This window comes from Gossypium arboreum, chromosome 5 (assembly GCF_025698485.1).
Source record: "Gossypium arboreum isolate Shixiya-1 chromosome 5, ASM2569848v2, whole genome shotgun sequence".
Classification (NCBI taxonomy): domain Eukaryota; kingdom Viridiplantae; phylum Streptophyta; class Magnoliopsida; order Malvales; family Malvaceae; genus Gossypium; species Gossypium arboreum.
The window spans coordinates 87792064-87815487 of NC_069074.1; the positions used below are offsets into that span (position 1 = coordinate 87792064).

Consider the following 23424-nt stretch of genomic DNA (forward strand, 5'->3'; position numbering starts at 1 on the left):
TGTTTCTTTTCTCATAATAGTTCATTTTATTGCTATTGTCGCGATTTAGTCCAAATATATATTTGATCATGATTTTTAATCTCAATGTCATTGTTATTTTCAATCTTACCCAAATTAATTTTACCGTTGAACCAAATGGGGTCTAAGGGTTTTGGTTGGATGCATTTTTGGAGATGATGATTTAGCATAGTCTATGGATCAAATTAGGTTGTTGGAGAAATATTGCACTGTTTTTAAAATTAAATCGACTGGATTGAGAATAAGTTGAAATATCGGTCTAAGGTTGAATCAGTTGATTGAGAAATCATTATGAATTAATTGAATAGAATTTTTTAATGATCGAATTAGGAACCGATGACTTTATCGATTACCAAATCGGTTACGAAAACTTTGCTTGGATTTGATAGTTGTTATGGGTTGGAGCACTTATGAAGTTGCCATGATTTGGGGTTTGTGAGGTGGATGATTTTATAGGTTTAAGTCAAAAGATTATGGAGCCTAAGAGGAGGTAATTTTGCAAATTTATGTAACAAAGATTTGTAACCAGACAAGATTGTCACAAATCTAGTTTTGACCTAAACAGATGCTCTTAGTTTCAAGTACAAGCAAATGGATATTTACAGATGAACCAACTCCTGATTAATCTTTTCATCAATAACAGATGACATCAAACACAAGTTGTTCTAATTGTATGATGGTGTAACCAAACGTAGCCACAACACTACATTCTTTGCAACTTAAAGATGGAGTTTTATCGAGATAATTAATATTTCGATTTTTGTTCTGTACCATGGATTCTAAGTAAAGAAATATCTAAAACCAATATGCATTTCACTGCATAAATATGATGCAATCGGAAATAAATCTGTACCATGGATTCTAAGCAAAGAAATATGTAAAACAAAACATTAAACAACATGAGGAAACAAGCTGTAATAAAAGAAACTAGTTCATTTTAAACTGTTTGTTAAGTTGTGTTGGACTGAAAGTTCCAACCTTAGTCTTCAGTTTTCAGCTAAGATATTATTCTAAAGCAAACCAAACATAATAAAGTTATAACAATCCTACAACAAACATTGGAACAGTTTTCCAGTTGGGAAATGATAGTCAGAACATCGAAACTTAGAAAGGACCGATGTTGGATGCCTTGTTACAGCTCAAGGCTCGGCATTTTGGACGAAATCGACGCAAGTGCGACACTTGCAATCGAGAAATCGGCACTTGAAGCACCCGAAACACACACAAGTAGTGCAGCCTTTGCACGATGGAGATCGAGGGCAGCCTCTGCAACTCTTCCTGCTTGCTCGTTCTTCATCAACTTTGCAGGTGATTCTGAAATCGAAAAACAAAACAAAACAGCCGATTAGGATTTTTATCAAGCTCGAAACCGAGTACGCTATGTTGAAACTTACTTGTCATATGGCCAGTTAGCACACTTCCACTTTCTTGCCTTCGCAGCATCATGGTACCTCCGGCATTCCTCGTCGGTCCGGAGTCGAAATCGACGTTCTTTCTTGCACCTCGAACAACGGACAAACTCGTCACGATGGAATAGGCGCTTGGCTCGCGTGCTTGTTAGCTCATTGGCTCCATTTGATGCATGTTTGTAGTATTTCAGAAGAACAGTCCTCCATAAAGGAACCTTCTTATTTTTCATGACCACCCAAATATGGTTCTTCCATTTCCTAGTTCCTTCTTTCCCAGAATGTTTTTCGAAATCATAAGGTGTCAATTTCTCTGGTTATCAAAGAATTCACCAAAACAATGTCAACAAAACAAGATTTGAGCTCGAAGATGGCATGAACCAACTTAATTAAACTCGGCTTTAATGCTATTCTATCCTTATCAACATAGATAGAGTTTCAACATTGATGATCTTGGATCAAACCAGGATATTAAAATCAATTAACAGCCAATGCAAATCACTGTGTATGCTAATGGGAGACTCTTAAATGCATATAATTAAAATCAAAGAAGAACAAACAATAGCTTGAAGCTTTTTTATTGACTGTTTGATGTTCAACTTGATTTGACAACTACATACATGATTCCAAGAAATTTCAGCAATGGAAAACCAATGATTAGTTCAATGTATATAAGGTGAAATTGAAGTTCATCAAAGAATTGAAAAGCCAAATATGAAGTTGAAGTTACAAACAAAATTAAGCTAAAACAATTGCATTGATACAAAAAATGAATTACCTTCCTCACAATATGGAGTGCATTCGCAAGATATCAGAAATTGACCATTGGTGAAAACCCTAAGCTTCCCAATGGTATCACCATATTTTCTGCTGGTACATCCGCACTTAACCTCAATGAAGTCCGACCCTCTTTTCAATCCCTCAATGTCTTTCAACTCTTCTTCAGTGAACATATTTGATAACCTAGAAAAGAAAATTCAAAAAGAAAAACCCTAATACAATTGCTTTTTATTTAAAAAAAAAACAAAAAGCAATAAAAACATTGAAATTTTTGTCAAACCAACAAGAATTTGAAAGAAAACCCAAGTATGGATTTTGATGTATTTACATATTGAGCAAAGAAAAGGGTTTCCTTCTTTATTTATTTAAATGTGTCCTAAAATTAAAACGAAGACATACAATGCTGAAGAAGGTACCAAATTGCTGGTTCTATGTAAATAAAGAACCGAAACTCACTCATCGAAGATATGTCACAAGCATGCAAGAAAGCTAAAACGTGTAAAAGATGAGAGAAAGAGAAGGGAATTAGTTTGGGCAAAGGATAATTCACATACATAAACTTCACCTAAAAAGATTATATCAATCAATATAAATACATAAAAAAAAAATCAATGTGAGATCAATTAAATAATACAAAATTTTACAATTTCCACCAATTATTAATAAAATAATATCTATTTTACAAATAATCAATAAAAACTCCACATCTTTTTACATTAATTTTTTTTTCAATTTTATGAAAAACAATTTTTATATGGATTTTTTTTCATGAGTTTTTAATCGTTTCTTGTTAAATAAAATAAAATAAAAATGGGTTATTATATATCTAGGAAAAGAATTACATGCATCATAAATTCTTACAATATGGTAAAAGGAATTTTCAACATATATTAGATCTTTCTAAATCACTAAAAAACCCTAAATATTACAACTTAATAATCAATTCATCATTAAATGTGTTTCTCATGTTGTCATAATAATGGATTATCAAATATTTGTCTCAATTGCTCTTTACAAATAAGAAAAACAATAAATTTGAATGAAGGAAAAAGGAAATATGTAGATAGAAAATAAGAAGTTGAAGCATTTATTTAAGTGTTGAATGAGGATTTTCCACTAAAATTTTGAACAATTAATCAAAGGAAAATGGTTTTAACAAATGAAAATTTTAATACTTTAATTAATATAACATAACAAAATCTTAGTTATTTTATAAATCCAAATAATTGAAGCACATAATATTGAAGAAATATCAGAAATTACCTTGGGTTCATCTGAGATAAGCGAAATCTGATTCCGGAGTTTCCAATGCTTTGTCAAGATTAATCACTCTTTACACTCTATTTCAATGATACAGTCGGCGAAATGAATTTATAATCAGAACAACAATTGATATCTCTCTAAACAGATTTAAAAGTTGAAATCTGATCTGTCAAATTATTTTTCACTCATTTTAACAATTCTTTCCCTATATTGAACTAAATATAATTTCATTTAGTAGACTGTTTTAGTATAGAATCTAAAAGTTAATAAAACGAGTTAGGTAAAAGAATGACGCCACTCAGTCCACAGCACACGAAATAAATTCAGATACCTGTGTATTTATTATTGGTTAAGAGATGCCTACAAAAAGCAATGTTAACATTTATGAGAGGTGATTTGCCTCTCATGGAATTTCGAGACATCTAGTATGATAGAAAATGACCACTTCTTTGAAAAAAATTAATTAGTTGGAAAAAAATCTTCACTTTTGTTATGCTAAAAAATATCATTTTTTTACTAACAAATGGTTGGATGTAATAGTAAGGCACATTACGTTTCTAAGGAGATGATCTAGGTTTGAACTTTGGAGACAACATTATTAGGAAGGGCAACCCCGACTCTCAAACATGAATTGTAAAATAGACAATTTTTAATAATATAACTTTTTTTTTTTTACAATTACTTTCTCTCTATCATGGGAATTTGGTTATTTAAAATAATCGTGGAAAAGTAACTTTCTCTAGAGAAAGTTAAAATTTATGCTTGAGATAAAATTACCCTTTTATGATTTATTTATATTTTTACTTTTCTACCAGACATTTTCACCCCAAAATCATAAAAAATATATATATTTAATTTTAAAATTAATATTTTTGGTACATACTTTTAAATTTCTTTTGAATACTATCGAATTAACTTTTAAATTATATCCTAATTTAAATACATATTGGTAAATATTTAAATTCAATTATATATTAATTTTGAAATAAATATGCTAATTTATTTTTATTAAAATAAACAAATATTATTTAAAATAAATAGATTAAATTACATATTTATTAATAATCAATAAAAACTTCACATCTTTTTACATTAATTTTTTTCAATTTGATGAAAATTAATTTTTATATGAATTTTTTTTCATGAGGTTTTAATGGTTTCTTGTTAAATAAAAAAAAAAGTGGGTTATAATATATCTAGGAAAAAAACTACATGCATCATAAATTCTTACAATATGGTAAAATGAATTTTCAACATATATTAGATCTTTCTAGATCACTAAAAAAACCCTAATTATTACAACTTAATCATCAATTCATCATTAAATTTGTTTCTCATGTTGTCATAATAATGGATTATCAAATAGTTGTCTCAGTTGCTCTTTACAAATAAGAAAAACAATAAATTTGAATGAAGAAAAAAAGGGGAAATATGTAGATAGAAAATAAGAAGTTGAAGCATTTATTTAAGTGGTGAATAAGGGATTTTCCACTAAAATTTTGAACAAATCAAAGGGAAATGGTTTTACCAAGTGAAAAAAAAATTAATATTTTCAATAAAATAACATAGATTGAAGAAAGATCGAAAATTACCTTGAGTTCATATGAGATAAGTGAAATCTGATTCCGGAGTTTCCGATGCTTTGTAAAGATTAATCACTCTTTACACTCTGTTTCAGTAACAGAGTCGGCGAAATGAATTTATAATCAGAATAACAATTGATATCCCTCTGAACAGATTTAAAAGTTGAAATCTGATCTGTCAGATTAATTTACACTTATCTTAACCTAAATATAATTTCATTTAGTAGACTGTTTTAGTATAGAATCCAAAAGTTAATAAAATGAGTTAAGTGAAATAATGACGCCACTCAATCCATAGAACACAAAATAAATTCAGATACATGTGTATTTATTATTGGCTAAAAGATGCCTATAAAAAGTAAGGTTAACGTTTATGAGAGGTGATTTGCCTCTCATGGAATTTCGAGACATCTGATATGGTAGAAAATGGCCAATTCTCTGAAAAAAATTATTAATTAGGAGGGGCAGCCATGAACCCAAACATAGATCATAAAACGGAAAATTTTTAAGAATGTAACTTTTTTTTTTAGAAGTTACTTTTTCTCTACCATGAGAATGTGGTTTCTCACAATAATAGTGGGATGGTAACTTTCTCATCTTGAGATAAAATTACTGTTTTTATTGTTGATTTATATTCTTATTTTTCTACCATACGTTTTTCACCACAAAATCATAAAATTATTTAATTTTAAAATTTATATTTTGGTACATAACTTTTAAATTTCTTTTGAATACTGTCGAATTAGCTTTTAAATTATATCATAATTTAAATACATATTAGTAAATATTTAAATTTAATTATATATTAATTTTCAAATAAATATGCTAATTTATTTTATTAAAATAAAAATTTAAAATAAATATTTATTAATAATAAACTAATTTTTGCTTTAACATTAATTTTATTGGCTAATTTTAAGGAAGAAGAGATTTATTAAATTTAACATTTTACAGTGATATTTGCAATTAGCAAAAATTACTTTTACAATGATAAAATAAAATCTTATAAACTTGAGAATATAACCCATATTTTAATCAGGCTTAAATATCTTATTTAAAATTATTTTTAATATAATATTTTATTTAATCCTCTCAAATATCGAATAAGTCTTCAGATTTACACACTTAAACGAGTAACTCGTAATTTGAATAAATCTGTCCAAGACTAATGCCTTCCTTGTAAAATAAAATAAAATAATTGTAGTTTTAATTATTTTTGTATAAAAAATTATATAATTTTCTTACAAAAGTTTCTTAATTTTATGATAATTATGGTATAAACAACTGATATACAATTTCATCCTTATCAAGTGTTGATTGAAGATATCACCATTTTTTTCTGCTTTTCAATTGAACCTAGAGATTAATGGGTTATCTTTATATGGAATATATAATTATAAATAAATAATATTTTGAAATTATTTTAAAATATAAATATTATAGTAGTAGATGGTGTGAAATTCTATTTTATATATGGTTTTTAACTTAATTTTAGTTATTAATTAGAGAATGTAGATTTTAAATTAAATTAAAATATGGTGACCACTAAATAATTTATTGTAACATTATTTATATTTTCAAATATTTAATTCAATTTTAATCGTGTATTTAATTTTAAAAATAATGATAAACTTAATAAGACTTTTTTTAAAACAACGCTAAAATTTATAATGGTTTATTATGTAAAAATGTAAGTCAAATTATTAAATATAAACAAATTGGAAGGACTTATTATAAAAAATAATTAGCAAAACGGCATTAAAAATATATAAAAAGGCAGAAGGGTTTATGTTACAATTTTCCCTCCACAAATAATTACTTTCTTTCCTTGCCACATGTAAAATTTTTATAGTGTAAACACACAATAACATAAGAATTATTTTACAAATAATCAATAAAAACTTCACATCTTTTTACATTATTTTTTCAATTTGATGAAAAGAAATTTTTATATTGAATTTTTCATGGGTTTTCATGGTTTCTTGTTAAATAAAAATAAAAAAAGGGTTATTATATATCTAGGAAAAATATTACATGCATCATAAATTCTTAGAAGATGGTAAAAGGAATTTTCAACATATATTAAATCTTTCTAAATCACTAAAAAACCCTAAATATTACAACTTAATCATCAATTCATCATTAAATTTGTTTCTCATGTTGTCATAATAATGTATTATCAAATAGTTGTCTCAATTGCTCTTTACAAATAAGAAAAACAATAAATTTGAATGAAGAAGAAAAGGGGAAATATGTAGATAGAAAATAAGAACTTGAAGCATTTATTTAAGTGGTGAATAAGGGTTTTTCCACTAAAATTTTGAGCAAATCAAAGGGAAATGGTTTTACCAAATGAAAATTTATTTTTAATATTTTCAATAAAATAACGTAGATTGAAGAAAGATCGAAAATTACCTTGAGTTCATCCGAGATAAGCGAAATCTGATTCCGGAGTTTCCGATGCTTTGTAAAGATTAATCACTCTTTACACTCTATTTCAATAACAGAATTGGCGAAATGAATTTATAATCAAAATAACAATTGATATCTCTCTGAACAGATTTAAAAGTTAAAATCTGATCTGTCAAATTAATTCACACTAATTTTAACCTAAATATAATTTCATTTAGTAGACTGTTTTAGTATAGAATCCAGAAGTTAATAAAACGATTCAGGTGAAATAATGACGCCACTCAATCCACAACACGCAAAATAAATTCAGATACCTGTGTATTTATTATTGGCTAAGAGATGCCTACAAAAAGCAATGTTAACGTTTATGAGAGGTGATTTGCCTCTCATGGAATTTCGAAGCATCTGGTATAATAGAAAATGACCACTTCTCTGAAAAATTTTAATTAGTTGGAAAATAATCTTCACTTTTGGCATGCTAAAAAATATTAAAATTTTGAGAATATAACTTAGAATAATAGTGGTAAACTTAATAAGATTTTTTAAAACAACAATAAAATTTATAGTGATTTATTATATAAAATTGTAAGTTGGATTATTAAATATAAACAAATTGGAAGGACTTATTATAAAAATATAACTTGCAAAACACCATTAAAAATTATATAAAAAGGCAGAAGGGTTTAAGTTGCAATTTTCCCTACAAATAATTACTTTCTTTCCTTATCACATCTCAATTTTTATAGTGTAAACACATCATAACATAAAAATCTTGTAATAATATATATAAGATTTGGATTGAGTATTTGTTGATTTGAAATATTTTTAGTTTTATTTCATTAATTAAGTATTATGTGAATTTTTATGAAATTAGTTTTAACAAAAAAATCGAAGCTTTTTTTTTTTTTTTAAATCAAAGGAAAATTAGATGAAAAATCTTAAATTTCAAAATAGAGCTGTAATTGCTAAAAAAATTATAACTTATTGACATAAAATGAACTTATTTTAGTTAAAATTTTATCTTAAAAATTTTTAAACCATTTTTAAAATGCTTTTTTCCTAAAATGTTTCACATTTTAGAATTTTCTTTTTCAATTTGATGAAAAAGAATTTTTATATGGAAATTTGTTCATAGGTTTTTAATGGTTTCTTGTTAAATAAAATAAAAAATTGGAATATTATTTATCTAGGAAAAATTTACATGCATCACAAAAATTAAACTTTCGAATTAATTTGAAATTACTAAAACAAAACCCAAAAAATTACAATTTAATCATCAATTGTAAACTAAACTAAAGAAACAAAAGTTACAGTAAAGAGAATGATGAAGAAATTCAATGTATCCTATTCATAATTCTGATACATGCATTTATAGAGTGTCTTGAACAGTTTTAACAAACTAACTGCTAGTTAACTGCTACTAACTGACTTTATTTTAACTACTCTAACATTCTCCTGGTTCTTTCCTCTCCTGCAGATCATTACTATCAATAGTATTGACTGGAGTGACTTGCAGTGCATGTCGAAACATAGCAAACTGTTTAGGCGGGACAGGTTTAGTAAGGACATCAGCAACCTGATTGGCTGATGGAACATAGTTAACTTGCAGAGTGCCATCAAGAACTTTCTCTCGAACGAAATGGTGGTCAATTTCAACATGCTTGACTTTTGCATGATGAGTCGGGTTTGCAGACATGGACACAGTAGAAGTGTTATCACACCAGATCACTGGTGTCTGATTTAAACCAACTCCAATTTCTTCCAGAAGTTGTTTGACCCATAGCACTTCAGACACACAGTTGGCGAGACTGCGATATTCTGCTTCTGAGGATGACCTGGACACCACAGCCTGCTTCTTGGAGCACCATGCTATTGGATTCTCCCCAAGGTACAGAACATACCCTGTAGTGGACCTTCTGTCTTCAACCGAGGACGCCCAGTCTGCATCTGAGTAACCAACAAGCTTGCATTGCCCTTGTGAGTAATGCAACCCATACTCTAATGTTCCAATTAAGTAGCGTAAGACGCGTTTAACTGCTCTCCAATGAGTATCACTAGGAGAGTTCATATACTGACTTAGCTTATTCACACAGAATGATAAATCTGGCCTTGTGATACACAAATATTGCAGCATCCCCACAGTACTTCTATAGAGATGACCATCTGGAAAAGCCTGACTTTCATCAGAAGCCACTAGCTTAGGCATGCACACCATGGGTGTTGGCGTTGCAGCAGCACCTATCATACCTGCTTTAGTTAAAATCTCCTGTGCATATTTTCTTTGGCTGAGGTATAGCCCTTGAGGCGTAGTGCAAACTTCTATGCCAAGGAAGAAATTGAGCCTGCCCATATCTTTAAGTGCAAACTTATTATGAAGCTGCCGGACCACATCATCTATAGCTGCATCGGAGCTCCCAGTGATGACTATATCATCCACATAAGCCATAAGCAACAGTTGACTACCAGCAGAGGTACGTATGAAGAGCGAAGGATCAGCTTTTGAAGCATGAAACCCGAGCACGTCAGTCAAATACTGCTTGAGTGTATGGAACCATGCACGAGGAGCTTGATGCAGTCCATATAGCGCTTTATTTAGACGACAAACCAGCTTCTGGCCAGCGGAATCAAATACCTCAAATCCAGGAGGTTGTTCCATGAAAATTTCCTCAGTCAGCTCCCCATTGAGAAACGCGTTATTAACGTCGACCTGTCTCAACTGCCATTGCTTCATTACTGCAGTAGCAAGAACGGATCTAATGGTAACAGCTCGAACTACCGGACTGAACGTATCTCGAAAAGCAATGCCTGCATACTGTGAGAATCCCTTGGCAACCAGTCGTGCTTTGTAGCGATCAAGAGTACCATCTGCTTTCTTTTTGACTTTGAATAACCACTTACAGCCAATGGTCCGGCGATGTGAAGGAAGGGAACACAAAGTCCAAGTATTATTGCGCTCAAGTGCACGAAGTTCAAGATGAACGAAGATCATTAACACTTATGCGCCATGGCTGCATGTATGTCAACAGGAATATCAGAACAAGGCACAGTGCTCAGGTAGACCTTTGGCTTAAAGATACCTGCTTTGCTGCGAGTAACCATTGCATGAGAGTTGTGAGGAACAGCAAGTGGGGCATTGGCTGTTGGTTGAGTAGGGACAGGTGGGCTGGATGCAGTAGTGAGGGGTTGTATAGGGACAGTAGAGCTAGACAGCAGTAGGTGAGATGTCGGACTATTAGAGTTACTATGACTCGGTGTAGGAAAGTTGGGTAAGCTTGGGACAGGTGGATTGACACAGGGTGTTTGACGTGGTGGAGAAGTGTCAGGTGACAAGACAAGTAACTTGGAGCTATATTGAGGGTATGACGTGGATGGATAGTGATTAGTGATGGTACTTGCAAAGGGAAACACAGACTCATGAAAGGTGACATGCCGAGATATATAGACACGGCCATTACTAGCCTGACACCGGTACCCTTTATGGAGAGGTGAGTAACCCAAAAATGTACAAGGGGCAGAACGAAACAAAAGTTTATGACTGTTATAGGGCCTGAGATTTGGAAAACAAAGGCAACCGAATGTTCTAAGAAACGAGTAGTTGGGTTTGGCTTGAAACAGCTTCTCATATGGAGAGACAAAAGCTAAGGGAGCTGTAGGTAATCGGTTAAGAAGATAAACAGCGCAGCTGAAGGCATCATTCCAGTATGTAATGGGCATGGACGCATGTGCTAGCATGGAAAGACCTGTTTCAACGATTTGACGATGCTTACGTTCAACCAAGCCATTTTGAGCTGAGGTGTAGGGACATGTAAAGCGCTGTGTAATCCCATGCTGAGTAAGATACTGTTTCAGCACTTGAAACTCGCCCCCTCCATCCGTCTGTAATGTTCGAAGGGACACCCCAAGTACTCTTTCAGCCTGCTTGTGAAACTGAGGAAAAATAGTAAGGACTTCAGACTTCCTATGCAAAAAGTAGACCCATGTGTACCGAGTGTAAGCATCCGTGAATGCGACATAATACCGAAACCCATTTGAGGTTACCGGAGCTGGTCCCCAGACATCTGCTACTACCAGCTGCAAAGGGGCAGAATACGCAGATACGGAATTGGAGAAGGGAAGCCTATGTTCCTTACCAAGGTGACACGCAACACATGCAAAGTCTTCTTTATTGACATCAATTAGCGTATTACAACTTTGTAATGCTTTGAGCAGAACACTTTTACAAGGGTGTCCTAGCCTAGAATGCCACACACTTAGAGGAATACGAGTACTAGCAGTGAAGCAATGAGCATTGGATGGAACTTGATCACATTTTGCAGCAGCCTTTAAATGCAGCTTGTAAAGCCCATGATGCACCGAGCCATGAAGGAGCACCTCCTTGGTTTTCAAGTCTCGCACTTGACATTGCGTAGGCAGGAACTCAAACATGACCTGATTATCTCGTGTAAATTTAGACACAGAGAGCAGATTTTTGGTTATTCCAGGAGTAAGCAATAGAGATTTCATATACAAAGGCCGTGATCTGGTAAGCAGAGAGGATTGACCAGAACATAGAACAGGTATGACATTGCCATTGCCAACATAGACCTTACCTGGTCCACTTTGAGAAGGACTTTCACCAAGATTAGAGGCTGAGTGGGTAAGATGATGAGTGGCCCCGGAGTCAGGATACCAAGCGTTGTCACCGACTGTTTCAGCTGTGGCAAGATAAGCATTAGACTGTGGGGCAGTAGAAGGAGCTGCGGCAGCAGGTTGTAAGGGATTGCTCATAAACGGATTTGTCCAAGATGGTGAAAGCGTTGGTTGATAAGACCAGCCTGATGAAGGTGACCAAGGTGCAGGCATCATAGAAGGCATCATTGGCACAGAGGGCTGCATCCAAGGAGATGAACCAGGACCATAAACACACATATTCGCTTGTGGTGGAGGCCTGTAGCCGGTGCTTTTGTATGAAGCATCAAACCGATGGTAACAACGATCAACAAGGTGCCCTAGTTTCCCACACAACTGGCACTGAACACGACCTCCAGAGGAACGACCACGCCCGCGACCTCGAGTAATAGAAGGTCGATATGATGAGGAACGACTGTTGCTATCTGCGTCTGACGTTTGCTGCAAGACTAGATTGGCTGAGGCAGGAACCTCAGTCATTATGGCTTGCTGTCGAGTTTCAGTATCTATTAACATGTTGGTGACATTGTGAACACTGTAGGGATGTTGACTAGCCACTATAATCGAGATGACAGACTCATACTCTGAGGGTAGCCCATTGAGGATTGCTGTGACATGTTCACGTTCACTAATAATCTCTCCACAGCTGGCAAGATTGTCACAATAGGACTTAATTTTCATCAAGAACTCTTTCATAGGAAGATCCCCCTTGCGTTGTGAATGTAGCGCTCGACGATAAAACATCAATCGAGACGTAGTTTGACTTCCATAGAGAGACACAATGGCATTCCAAATCTGAGCACTTGTATCCAAGCCAATAAGATGAGGTAAAACAGATTGACTCACCGAGGACAAAAGCCAAGAAGCAATGGCGCCATCTTGTTGTTCAAAACGAGCGAACTCAACATTTTCTTGAGCTACACCATCCTCTCCTGGAACTGCTTGAGATGGTGGAACAGTGTTGAGATCAAGAAACCGTTGAAGCTTGTACGTTTTAATAGCCAAGAGAACCTGCTGCCGCCATAAAAGGTAGTTGGAATCATCAAGAAGAATACTGATCCGTTTGGTGGAGAAGAACCGACTGTCAACAATACCATCAGCAAAATCGGATGTTGTCATGGGAGCAACAGACTGGACTGCAGACGGACTCGACGAGAGACTCATGAATCTACCACCCCTAGACGAACCTGAACAACTGATACCATGTAAACTAAACTAAAGAAACAAAAGTTACAGTAAAGAGAATGATGAAGAAATTCAATGTATCCTATTCATAATTCTGATACATGCATTTATAGAGTGTCTTGAACAGTTTTAACAAACTAACTGCTAGTTAACTGCTACTAACTAACTTTATTTTAACTACTCTAACATCAATTCATCATTAAAATTATTTCTCATGTTGTCACATTTAAAATTGAAGCATTTATATAAGAGGTGAATAAGGAATTTTTCACTAAAGTTTTTAACAAATGATAGAATTAATGTTTTTCAATGAAATAACATCACATAATCTTAGTTACTTATATCTCTAAATAATTGAAGCAAATAAGATTAAAGAAAAATCAGAAATTACCTAAATTTTATCTTCGATAATTGAAATCTGATTTCGAAGTTTCCGATGCTTTGTAAAAATTAACCCATTTTTACATTCTATCTCGATATTAGAGTTGGCGAAACTAATTTATAATCACAATAACAATTGATATATGTCAGAACAGATTTTAAAGTTGGAATCTGAACTGTCAAATTAATTTACACTGATATAAACATTTTTTTCCTACATTGGCCTAAATATAATTTTATTTACTTGATTTAATAAAACGAGTTAGGTGAAAGAGGGACGCCACACAATCTACAATATACATATATATAAAAAGATACATGTTTATATATTATTGGCTAAGAGATGCATATAAAACACAATGTTTATGTTTATGTAATAGATGTGATTTGCCTCTTCCATGAAATTTAGAGTGGGTTTGGATGGGCGTTGAAGTGTGGTGCGTTGCATTTAGATTACTTTTTGTCTCACGCTATAGTATCGTTATAGTATTTAATTTTACCGCCACCGTTATTTTTACACTAACCACAGGTAAACGCATTGCCTATCCCAACTCACCCTTAGAAGTATTCAGTATGATAAAAAGTTGTAACTTTCCAAAAAATTTAATTAGTGAGAAAATTTTATTTCTTTTAGCATGTATTTTTTGTTTGTAAATAACTTTCCCTTGACTATGGAATGTAATTCCTTATAATAATGGTGAACAACTATTTTTACATGTACCTGGAAAGTTAATTTTATTTTTGAGATAAAATTACCATTTTATTATTTATTTTCTTATTTTTATACAATACATTTTCACCACAAAGTTATAAAGAATATTTGGTTTTAAATTTATTTTTTGGTACATAGTTTTAAATTTATTTTGAAAACTAAAATTAGATTTTAAATTGTATTCTAATTTAAATAAATATTATCAAATATTTAAATTTAATCATAAATTAGTTTTGATATAAATATATTAATTTATTTTATTAAAATAAATAAATTAACTTACGTCTTTATTAATAATAAACTAATTTTTGCTTATAGTATATAACACTGTAAAATATTAAAATTAAATTTTATTGGCTAATTTAAGGAGGAGATTTATTAATTTTAATACTTTGGAGTGATATTTATTATGTGTTAGTATTTAGTATATTAACAGTTAGAGTTGTGCATGGCCTGAGTCACTCAATTCGGTCGAAGGCTCACCTAAAAAGTACGAGGGTTTGGGTAAAAATATAAGCCTGAAAAATGGGCTTGAACAAAAAATAAGACCTATTTTTTAAACGGGTCGAGCCTTGGGTAAGATTTTTTTCCAGACTCGCCCGACCTGAATTTGCAAAAAAAAAAAAATTGTTGCTATTTTTGTACTGTTTTTTTTTATTTTGCTATTATATTGCTACTATTTTGTTGTTATTATTTGGATATTGTAGAACACTTGTTTTATTATTAATTTCGCTATTATTTTAGAGATATTTGCTTGCTAAGTTGCACTTGTTTTAGTATTACTTAAGTATATTGTTAAAATTCTTTTTCTATCTGTTGGAAAACATTTATTTTAATGTTTTAATGTATTTGATGTATTATATTCTTAAAAATTATTTTTGTAAAAAATAATATAAAAATTTTACTACGGGCGAGTTGGGTTTGAGTTTTAGCATTTTATCCCAACCGAGCTTGAGCAAAATTTTAAGCCCAATATTTTGCTCGGGCTGAGCTCGAGCCTAGAACATGCCTAATTTTTTTACTTGGCCTGGCCCAAACTCAGCCCGACTAATGAACTTTTCTACTAATAGTGTATTTTTTTATTTCACAAGCAATTTTTACTATCATTATATTATTTTATTAAATTTCTAAATATAAAACTTAACATAATTTTTAACATATTATAAACTTGATATTATTGGTTAGGGAGGAACTATTAATAGTTCTAGACATTATGTTAAAAAGAACAGATATATCAAAATTTATAATGAGATTGTTAAAAAATACATATATATTTTTATTTAGTATATAATCATATATGTGTACAATTTTTACTACCATTTTATTTTTTTTCCTTTATTAAATTTCTAAGTATAAAAACTTAATTTACATTTTTTAAATTACTTAACATACTTATTATTATATTCAATTTTCATATTATATAAAATACTTAATACATAAAATAATAACAAAGCAAAACAACATATTCTTAATTTAAATGATTTGTTTTAAATTTATTTTTAGTATAATATTTTATCTAAATCCTTTCAAATATCGGACAAATCTTTGAACATAGATGACTAACCGACCTTTAAGCAAGTCTATTTGAGGAGAAAGGATATTGTATGAAATTGTGATTCCACGTAAACCCTATCCCTTTCTAATATGAAAATGACAAATCAGATTTTTCTTTTAATTTTTAGCATTTTTAATTGGGTTTAAATTTGTTCATGAGTAAAAGGCTAAATCTGATTTGTTATTCTCCTATTGAAAAGGGATAGAAATAATTACAGTTTCACACAATCTCTTCTCCTATTTGAGACTATCCTTGTAAGAAAAATAAAAGAATTATAGCTTTACTTATTTTTGTATAAAGTATAAGGGCTTTTTTGTGTAATTTTCTATAGAAGTTTCTTATTTTTATGATAATTACGGTGTAAGCAACCATAAATTTGAATGACTTACAATTTCACCCTTATCAACCTTATCAAGTGTTGATGGAAGATATCACGATACCTTATTTGCAGTTTTTCAATTCAACATGTAAATAAAGGTAAACTATACTATTGCTCACCCAATTATCAACATGTTTTTGTTTGGTCCATTGAATTCCAAAAATTTTCAATTTCATCACCAATGTTATCCACATTAAATTTTCCTGCACTCGTCCATTATAACATCAACAAAATACTTGCATAACATTTTTTTTATTGGTATAAAAATAAATTTAGCACTCAATGATTACACATTATGTCAATTTGATCCAAATTCTAAAAAAATTCAAGTAATTTAGTCCTTAATGTTTACACATTCTTTCAATTTGGTCGTGATTCTAAAAGATTCAAAATTATAAATAAATAAATAAAATTACTTAAAACTTCAAAAAAAATTATATGACAATGCATAGTCGTTTATGTGATCATACAAATTTGATTAAAATAAACTTTATTAGTTTTCTTTGCGTGTAAAGTATACATAAAAATGAAAATATTCCACTGCAAATTCATATGCTCATTTAAAGGTGAGGCTTATGGGCCAACAATTAGATGGGTTGGCAAAGTTGGAGCAAATCTTGGACTTGGGTGAGGATTTAGAGAAAGGCCGGTTGAGATTGTGGATGGGAAGAAAAGGCCTCGTTGAACTCGAAAGTAGGTGTTGTTTCTGTAAATAAGGATTCAGCTTCTACAGGAGGTGATCACGCCATGAATGTTGATCAATCTTTATCGACTGAGCCTACAGAGGAGGTTAGCCGTGCCCAATGAAAATAATAAGTTAGAACGTTCATGGGCTAGTAACCCTCGAACCGTTCATCGCTTTTAGTCTATTCTAAATGTAACAGTTTGATTTTTAATAGTGTTAAAAATGATAAATTTAAAACTTTATTTTCATAATTTAAATTAGTAAATATAAAATATTAATATTTATGAAATTAATATAAAAGTATATTAAAATTTGATCGACTAATTTTATTAAATTGATAGTTGACATAACAATAGCTTCAGGAAACATCTTTAAGGATTTTCAAATAAATTATATCTTCAATTTCAAATCTCAAATCTCATGGACCAAGACTCTTCTAAAGCTTGCTGCTGAGATAATGATAAGTTCAAGAGTCACACTCAAAATAACACTCTTCTATCTTGGAGTCTTCTAAATGTGTCATATTATGTAGAATGATATCTAATGTATATTCCATGTTTTTGTTGCTTATAAGAAAAGTGTAAGAATAAGTATAAATATGAAGTTAAAAACTACCAACAGTAAAGTTGATGCACAAACGAGTTGTGGGTTTTAATATGGGCACAACTTGCACCACAACATGTTATGTACTAATAGGAAATTCTAAGGAAAGTGGGTTGAGAGCTAGCCACCAACTCTAAACTGGTGAGCTAGTTAGAGATTACCAAAGATTGGTTCCCAGTAACAACCTCCAGTTGACAACTACAATAGCCAAGTGTGAAGCTAGTAACTCTAATATACCACTTGGACGTGTTGGGAAAGGTGCGACAATAACACTTATGTTTTTTAAGCACTTGGCTTAAATCTAGAGACAAATTTGTGTCAATGATTCTAGATTAGCACTAATCCAACCTAAGTTATTAATTGTCATCAACTGAAGGTGACCCTTAACCATTACTTTCATGAATTGAGGTTGAATAATCAAAATAGTTGGGTATTGTTTCATTTACTTTAATTGCATTTTTGTTATGTACTTATCATATTTACTTGCTCTACTGTCTTTTAACTTATATTAGTAAATTAGTTAGGTTCTGAGTCGAGATAATTAGTTAAAGTCTGTTGCACACTTCTAGGTTCAATCATCAAAATACTTCCTAATGGATTTATATTATTGTAATTATTACTTGACAACAGTACTGTGTAATTGCAATTATTGGGCGAGTAGTGAACACTAGTTTTGAGGCTTTTATTAATATTATTTTCAACTGAAATTCAATATGCTATCTCCCACTGATCAAGACTACATGGCCTGAAGGTCAAGATTTTAGAGCCTTAGAACTTTAGCCAACATGCTGCTCTACAAGCCATTGCAATAAGAGTTTAGCTCCTTAACATGTACAACATGGTGGAGAACAAAAGGATGGTTGCCTTACTATACAAAGTAGAGTCAGTTATTCCTTTTGATCTTGGATAACTAATATTTAATTAAATTGCCAAGCATGAAAAAACCAATAATACTAGACATGCATAGCTCTATCCATCACTCATTGACCAAAACCTCCTTAAGCGAAAGAAAGATATAGTAGAGAAGGATGAGATTCTTGAGCCTCAAGTGGGTGAATTGAAGTATTCTCAAAAGTGGAAAAGGGGTAAACATTCTGCTATTAACACTGATTTAGGAGATGATACTAATGAAGATGTAGATCTTGTATTGTTGCCCCATTTGTAACTAAAGCAACATCTGGTGGCATATCTAGCACAAATCAAGCTAGACTTACAGAACACCTTGATGAAGAGTTAGCCTGTTTGGACAAGAACATACGATATTATGAGATTCAATTGAAGCCCCTTAATCAATAGAGGACTCGTACTCTCCGCTAGAAGACCGATTTGCTTGCTCGTGGGATTTAATGCCTTTGCATTTTTTAGCAAAAAATGGGGAGATGGTTTTGAGTATGAGGAGATAAAGGGAGGAGTATATGGTGGATGGATTTTATTTTTCTTTTTATATGTTTTACAAATGATATTTTTATTACTTTTATATTTGTGGCATTAACTTGTTGAAGTTGCCTTTAATTTTTGCCTTCTGTATGATATTATGACACTCTGAGTTTTTATTGATGTTATTTATTATTTTTGCATTAATGGCTGGTTTCATGGTTTTACTTCATATCTGGATTAAGGGGGAGTGTTTATTTGAAAACCACATTTACCTTTCTTGAACATGTTATGTTTTTGTTCAAAAATGCTAAAGGGATATTATTAGTGCCAGTTACATGCGTCAAATATTCCTTCAATTGCACCTTAGTTTGCATCAGGCAGGCCAATGTAACATGTCGTAATTGGTTGGCATTCTTTTGACCAAAACTATTGGATTCTTTAAAAGCACATCTTTAATGATTTTTAGCAACACTTTATTGAGGTCAAATCATGGAGAAAATCAAGTCAAACAAAGATATGTTGAAGATTTTTAATGTGATAAAGTATCCATATATGAAGAGATTCATTTTCCTTACAAGACTAAATTAAGAAGATCTTTGTTTATTCTTGGTTTAATCCATGCTTTAAAATTTGAGGAGTTAATTGATGTAAAAACGGTTGAATTGGATTTAAATTGATTTAAATATTTAAATTTATTATTATAATTTATAAAAGGAATGTAGCGGGTTATATAATTATTGATTTTTTTAAGGTAAATTTATTAATTCATTTTTAATGAACGGAATTATACAATTCAGGAAAAAAAATAACAATACTCGTCGTAGATGATGAAGGACAAGCTCTATCAACACAACAAAGGCTTTAACCTCAGTATCAATAGAACATATGACAAGTTGACAATTGGTTTTGTCACAACTTACGCACGAGATATCTGAAATGATTGTAAGCACTTAATAGGATAAGAAAATTAGCCCGGATGGTCCACTGTGGCGAGCAAAAATCGACAAAAGAATCAAGTATTCACCAAATTAGAGAGGACGACAACAAAGTCATCCTTAAAATCACTTGCAAAAGTAAGATTACATACATAAGAAAGACTAAAAAACGTGCTATATGAGCAGACAAAAATTTTTGAAACTAAAAATTTATTAAACAATGGAAAAATAAACAAAAATATATATAAAACTTAAGACAACACGGGTCCAAATCGACTCGTAAAATCTTTTATTATTCTAAAATACTCTCAAAACAGAAACAAATTAAGAGGCTAACAAAGAGCCACTCATTTTTTTAGAAAAATTTCTGGTGGCCAATAGAGTTTTAGCGAACGACAAGCACCATCATATGTCCATCACAACTAGTGAAGACAACAAAGATACTCATAAAATAGATATGCAAACTGAAAAGAGGGAAGACATGTGGAGCCAATGAGAAAAAGAAAGAAAGAAAGGATTGGTGAGATTCAAAGGTTAACACTGCCGCTGAGCAAAACAAAAGAGAATAAACAAACCACTTGTATTGATTTATATTCTTTAGTACTTCTTTTTCTTTTGAATTTTTATAAAAAATTTAAAATTTTTATTTTAGTGTCATTGAATTAAAAATTCAACCCATTGAATTTTATTGCCTATTTGATTCTTATATAATTTGTTAAAATTTTATTACATTTTTTTAAAAAATAAAAAGGAGTTGGTAAGCACTTTCCATCTAATCACATGGAAATTTTTTGTTTGTTATGAATTCACTAAATGTCCATTCTTTCACGTCAATTACTCAAACTTTGCTCTCCATAGCTTTTGCAATTGATGATCATTTTCTTTACTTTTATATATATATATATATAAAAGATTCACATTTGCACATATTTCGATTATGATTTTTGAGTCCCACCATTATCTCTAAAGGACTGAAACTTTTTAGATAGTGAAACCATGTCCAATCTTTAGTTAATCAATGTGAAATCAATTTTTTTTCTAACACTAGTCTCTAGATAAGGGTGTGAACTCTAGTTTCAATAATTGATATTTGAAAAAGTTTTTGGTTTATTGAATGTTTGAAATTGTCGTTTTAATTGAGTAAAAAAGTTACTTCAAAAAAGTGAGCAACCAGTTTTAATAAATAATTTTATTTTGTGAATTAAAATATTTATTGACTTAAACTCAATTTATCTTACACAATAAATAATTTGTCGCAATGATGACCCAATTATTTTAAGCAAAATTATTCACTTACAAACAATAATAATTTCCCAAAAAATGTCTAGCACGAATGCAAAAATACAAAGTAAGAAATTATTCAATTGAAAGTGTTCCCATGTTAGAATTTGTGTGACTCAAATCTCGTAATTTGTTGAAGAAATAAATATCGCATAAGTTGAGTTCGTATAAAACTATACTTTTACTATTTGACTTTAATTAGAACATAATTTTTCAATACTTAAATGTATGTAATCAAAACTCCTCCTACATAATTTGTTTTTTAGCATTAGTGAATTTTTTCTCTTCTACCTCTAGTTTTGTCCTAAAAAAGTTTATACGTAACATTTACATATTCTTTTTTTTTATTACTTTGTGATAATTCTATTACCATTATCAACATTTATTATCATACCCAAAACACAACCAACAAGTGCAACAAAACAACCTATTTACTCTTAAATTTAAACTGCCTTCATCCAAGAAAAACATTCTCCTCTTTGAATTTCAAAATCTCACTTCATCTATATGTAATTTTAAATCAACTATTGAAAAACTTCTCACTATTCAAAATACAGCATCGGCTCATCATAATATATGGACAAATATGAAAAAACAAAACTTAAGGTTTTGTCATAATGATGACAACTTTGAATTATTTGGCTGTACCATGTCCTACAGCTTTATGCTGCAATTCAACTTCTATAGGGAGTTTTAATTATTACTGTAACCAAATAAGCTAATATAAGACAAAGGAAACCCTATAATTCAAGTGGTCGTATGACAGCCTAAAGTCTCCCATTAATACAATTGTCTGGTGATTCTGCAACCCAAATTAGGACACTACCATTTAAAGCATTTGCTGTAAGTTATAAGGTCCAATGATCCTTTATTTTTCCATCATTGGAATCCAACCCTTTATTTTTCTATCTTTGGAATCCAACCCACCAGCCAATGCTGTCCCCCTACTTTATTTGGTTTTCTAAAGTACTTTGGATTTGATATAGATTTGGATATGGAGCCCTATATTATATATAAATCCTTTAAATTTTAAGGTTATTTGTATTTTATACACTATAAAGTCAGATAATTTTTTTAGGGTAAAATTTAATGATAGTAAAAATACAATTTCATCATTTTAATAGTTTATATTTTTATAATTTTTAAAAATTAAATTAAATTTTTAACAATTTTTTAGGGTGAAAATTTAATGATAGTAAAAATACAATTTTATCATTTTTAAGTAGGGCTAAAGTGTAATTTTACCTTTATTAACTTAAAATTTTAAAAATTTAAAAAATCTAAATGAAAAATTTTCCATTCTAGGAGTCTAGAATCCTTGCTAACCCGTAACTCTCTTAATCTTGTCTTATATTTCTCCCAAATTCAAGGAAATTAGCAATATCTCAAAGTGGTAGAGGTATGTTGACTCTTTATTTATATTAGGAGTGTTAGTTATAGGAATGTAAGATAACTTTTGTAATAGAATTACGAGAATGAATAATTATTAATAACAAGATATATTATCTTATTTGGTTCATTTAATTAAAATATAATATTTTTATATTTAGTAGACGGAATATAAAATTATCTAAATACATATTTTACTAAATTATTCTTATTGTAATTTTTTAATTTTTTAATTTTTTAGTCTCAATTTCTATAAATTTATAATTTTTTAAAGCTGAAATAAAATTCTATTAGTAACTTTTTTTGTTGTTTAAAGTATCTCTTGGAGTGAGTCCAATGACTAATCTTTTGCATTTGATAGACTCATTAAAAGATAAATGCTAATCACAAATTTTAAAGTTACTCTATACTTAGAACGAGTATCCAACAACCATAGAAACAGAACGTCTACTACAGGCATAGCTAGTGGTGGAGGATTTGGTTCCTTTGGCTAAATGGTGAAATTGTTATATAAGGCTCTCCAATAACTAAAATATTAAATTTAAGCATTTTAAGCCTTTAGTTAAATGGAAAAATTCAAAATTTGTCCCTCTAAAGAATAAATAATTTAATTTAAGTATTTTAACACAATTTATCTTTGCCCCCAAATTATAATTTTATTTTAATTTTCCTTAAACAAAATTTCTAACTTCGCCCTAAGAAAAAATAATTTTTGTTTTTAATTAATCTTAAATTTATTTGAGAAAAAACTTAAATTGATTAAAATAATAAAAACAAAAGGCATACTAATCCAAATTAAAGATTACATATGT

At 30.5% G+C, this 23424-nt stretch overlaps 1 protein-coding gene across 2 annotated transcripts; it reads right to left on the reverse strand.

Moving 5' to 3' along the window:
* Nucleotides 1-936: 936 nt before the first annotated feature.
* On the reverse strand, nt 937-7630 carry LOC108452411 (protein ULTRAPETALA 2-like). Of its 2 annotated transcripts, XM_053029088.1 has the most exons (6): nt 7466-7630; nt 5060-5136; nt 3468-3544; nt 2203-2387; nt 1413-1737; nt 937-1332 (listed from the first exon to the last, which is right to left on the reverse strand). In XM_053029088.1, exons 3-6 carry the CDS (start codon nt 3476-3478, stop codon nt 1158-1160), a joined length of 696 nt encoding a protein of 231 aa, XP_052885048.1. In that variant the 5' UTR covers nt 3479-3544; nt 5060-5136; nt 7466-7630; the 3' UTR covers nt 937-1157. The 2 variants fall into 2 exon arrangements, with proteins under 2 accessions (XP_052885048.1, XP_052885047.1); XM_053029087.1 differs by lacking the exon at nt 7466-7630 and having other exon boundaries at nt 5060-5284.
* Nucleotides 7631-23424: the final 15794 nt, after the last annotated feature.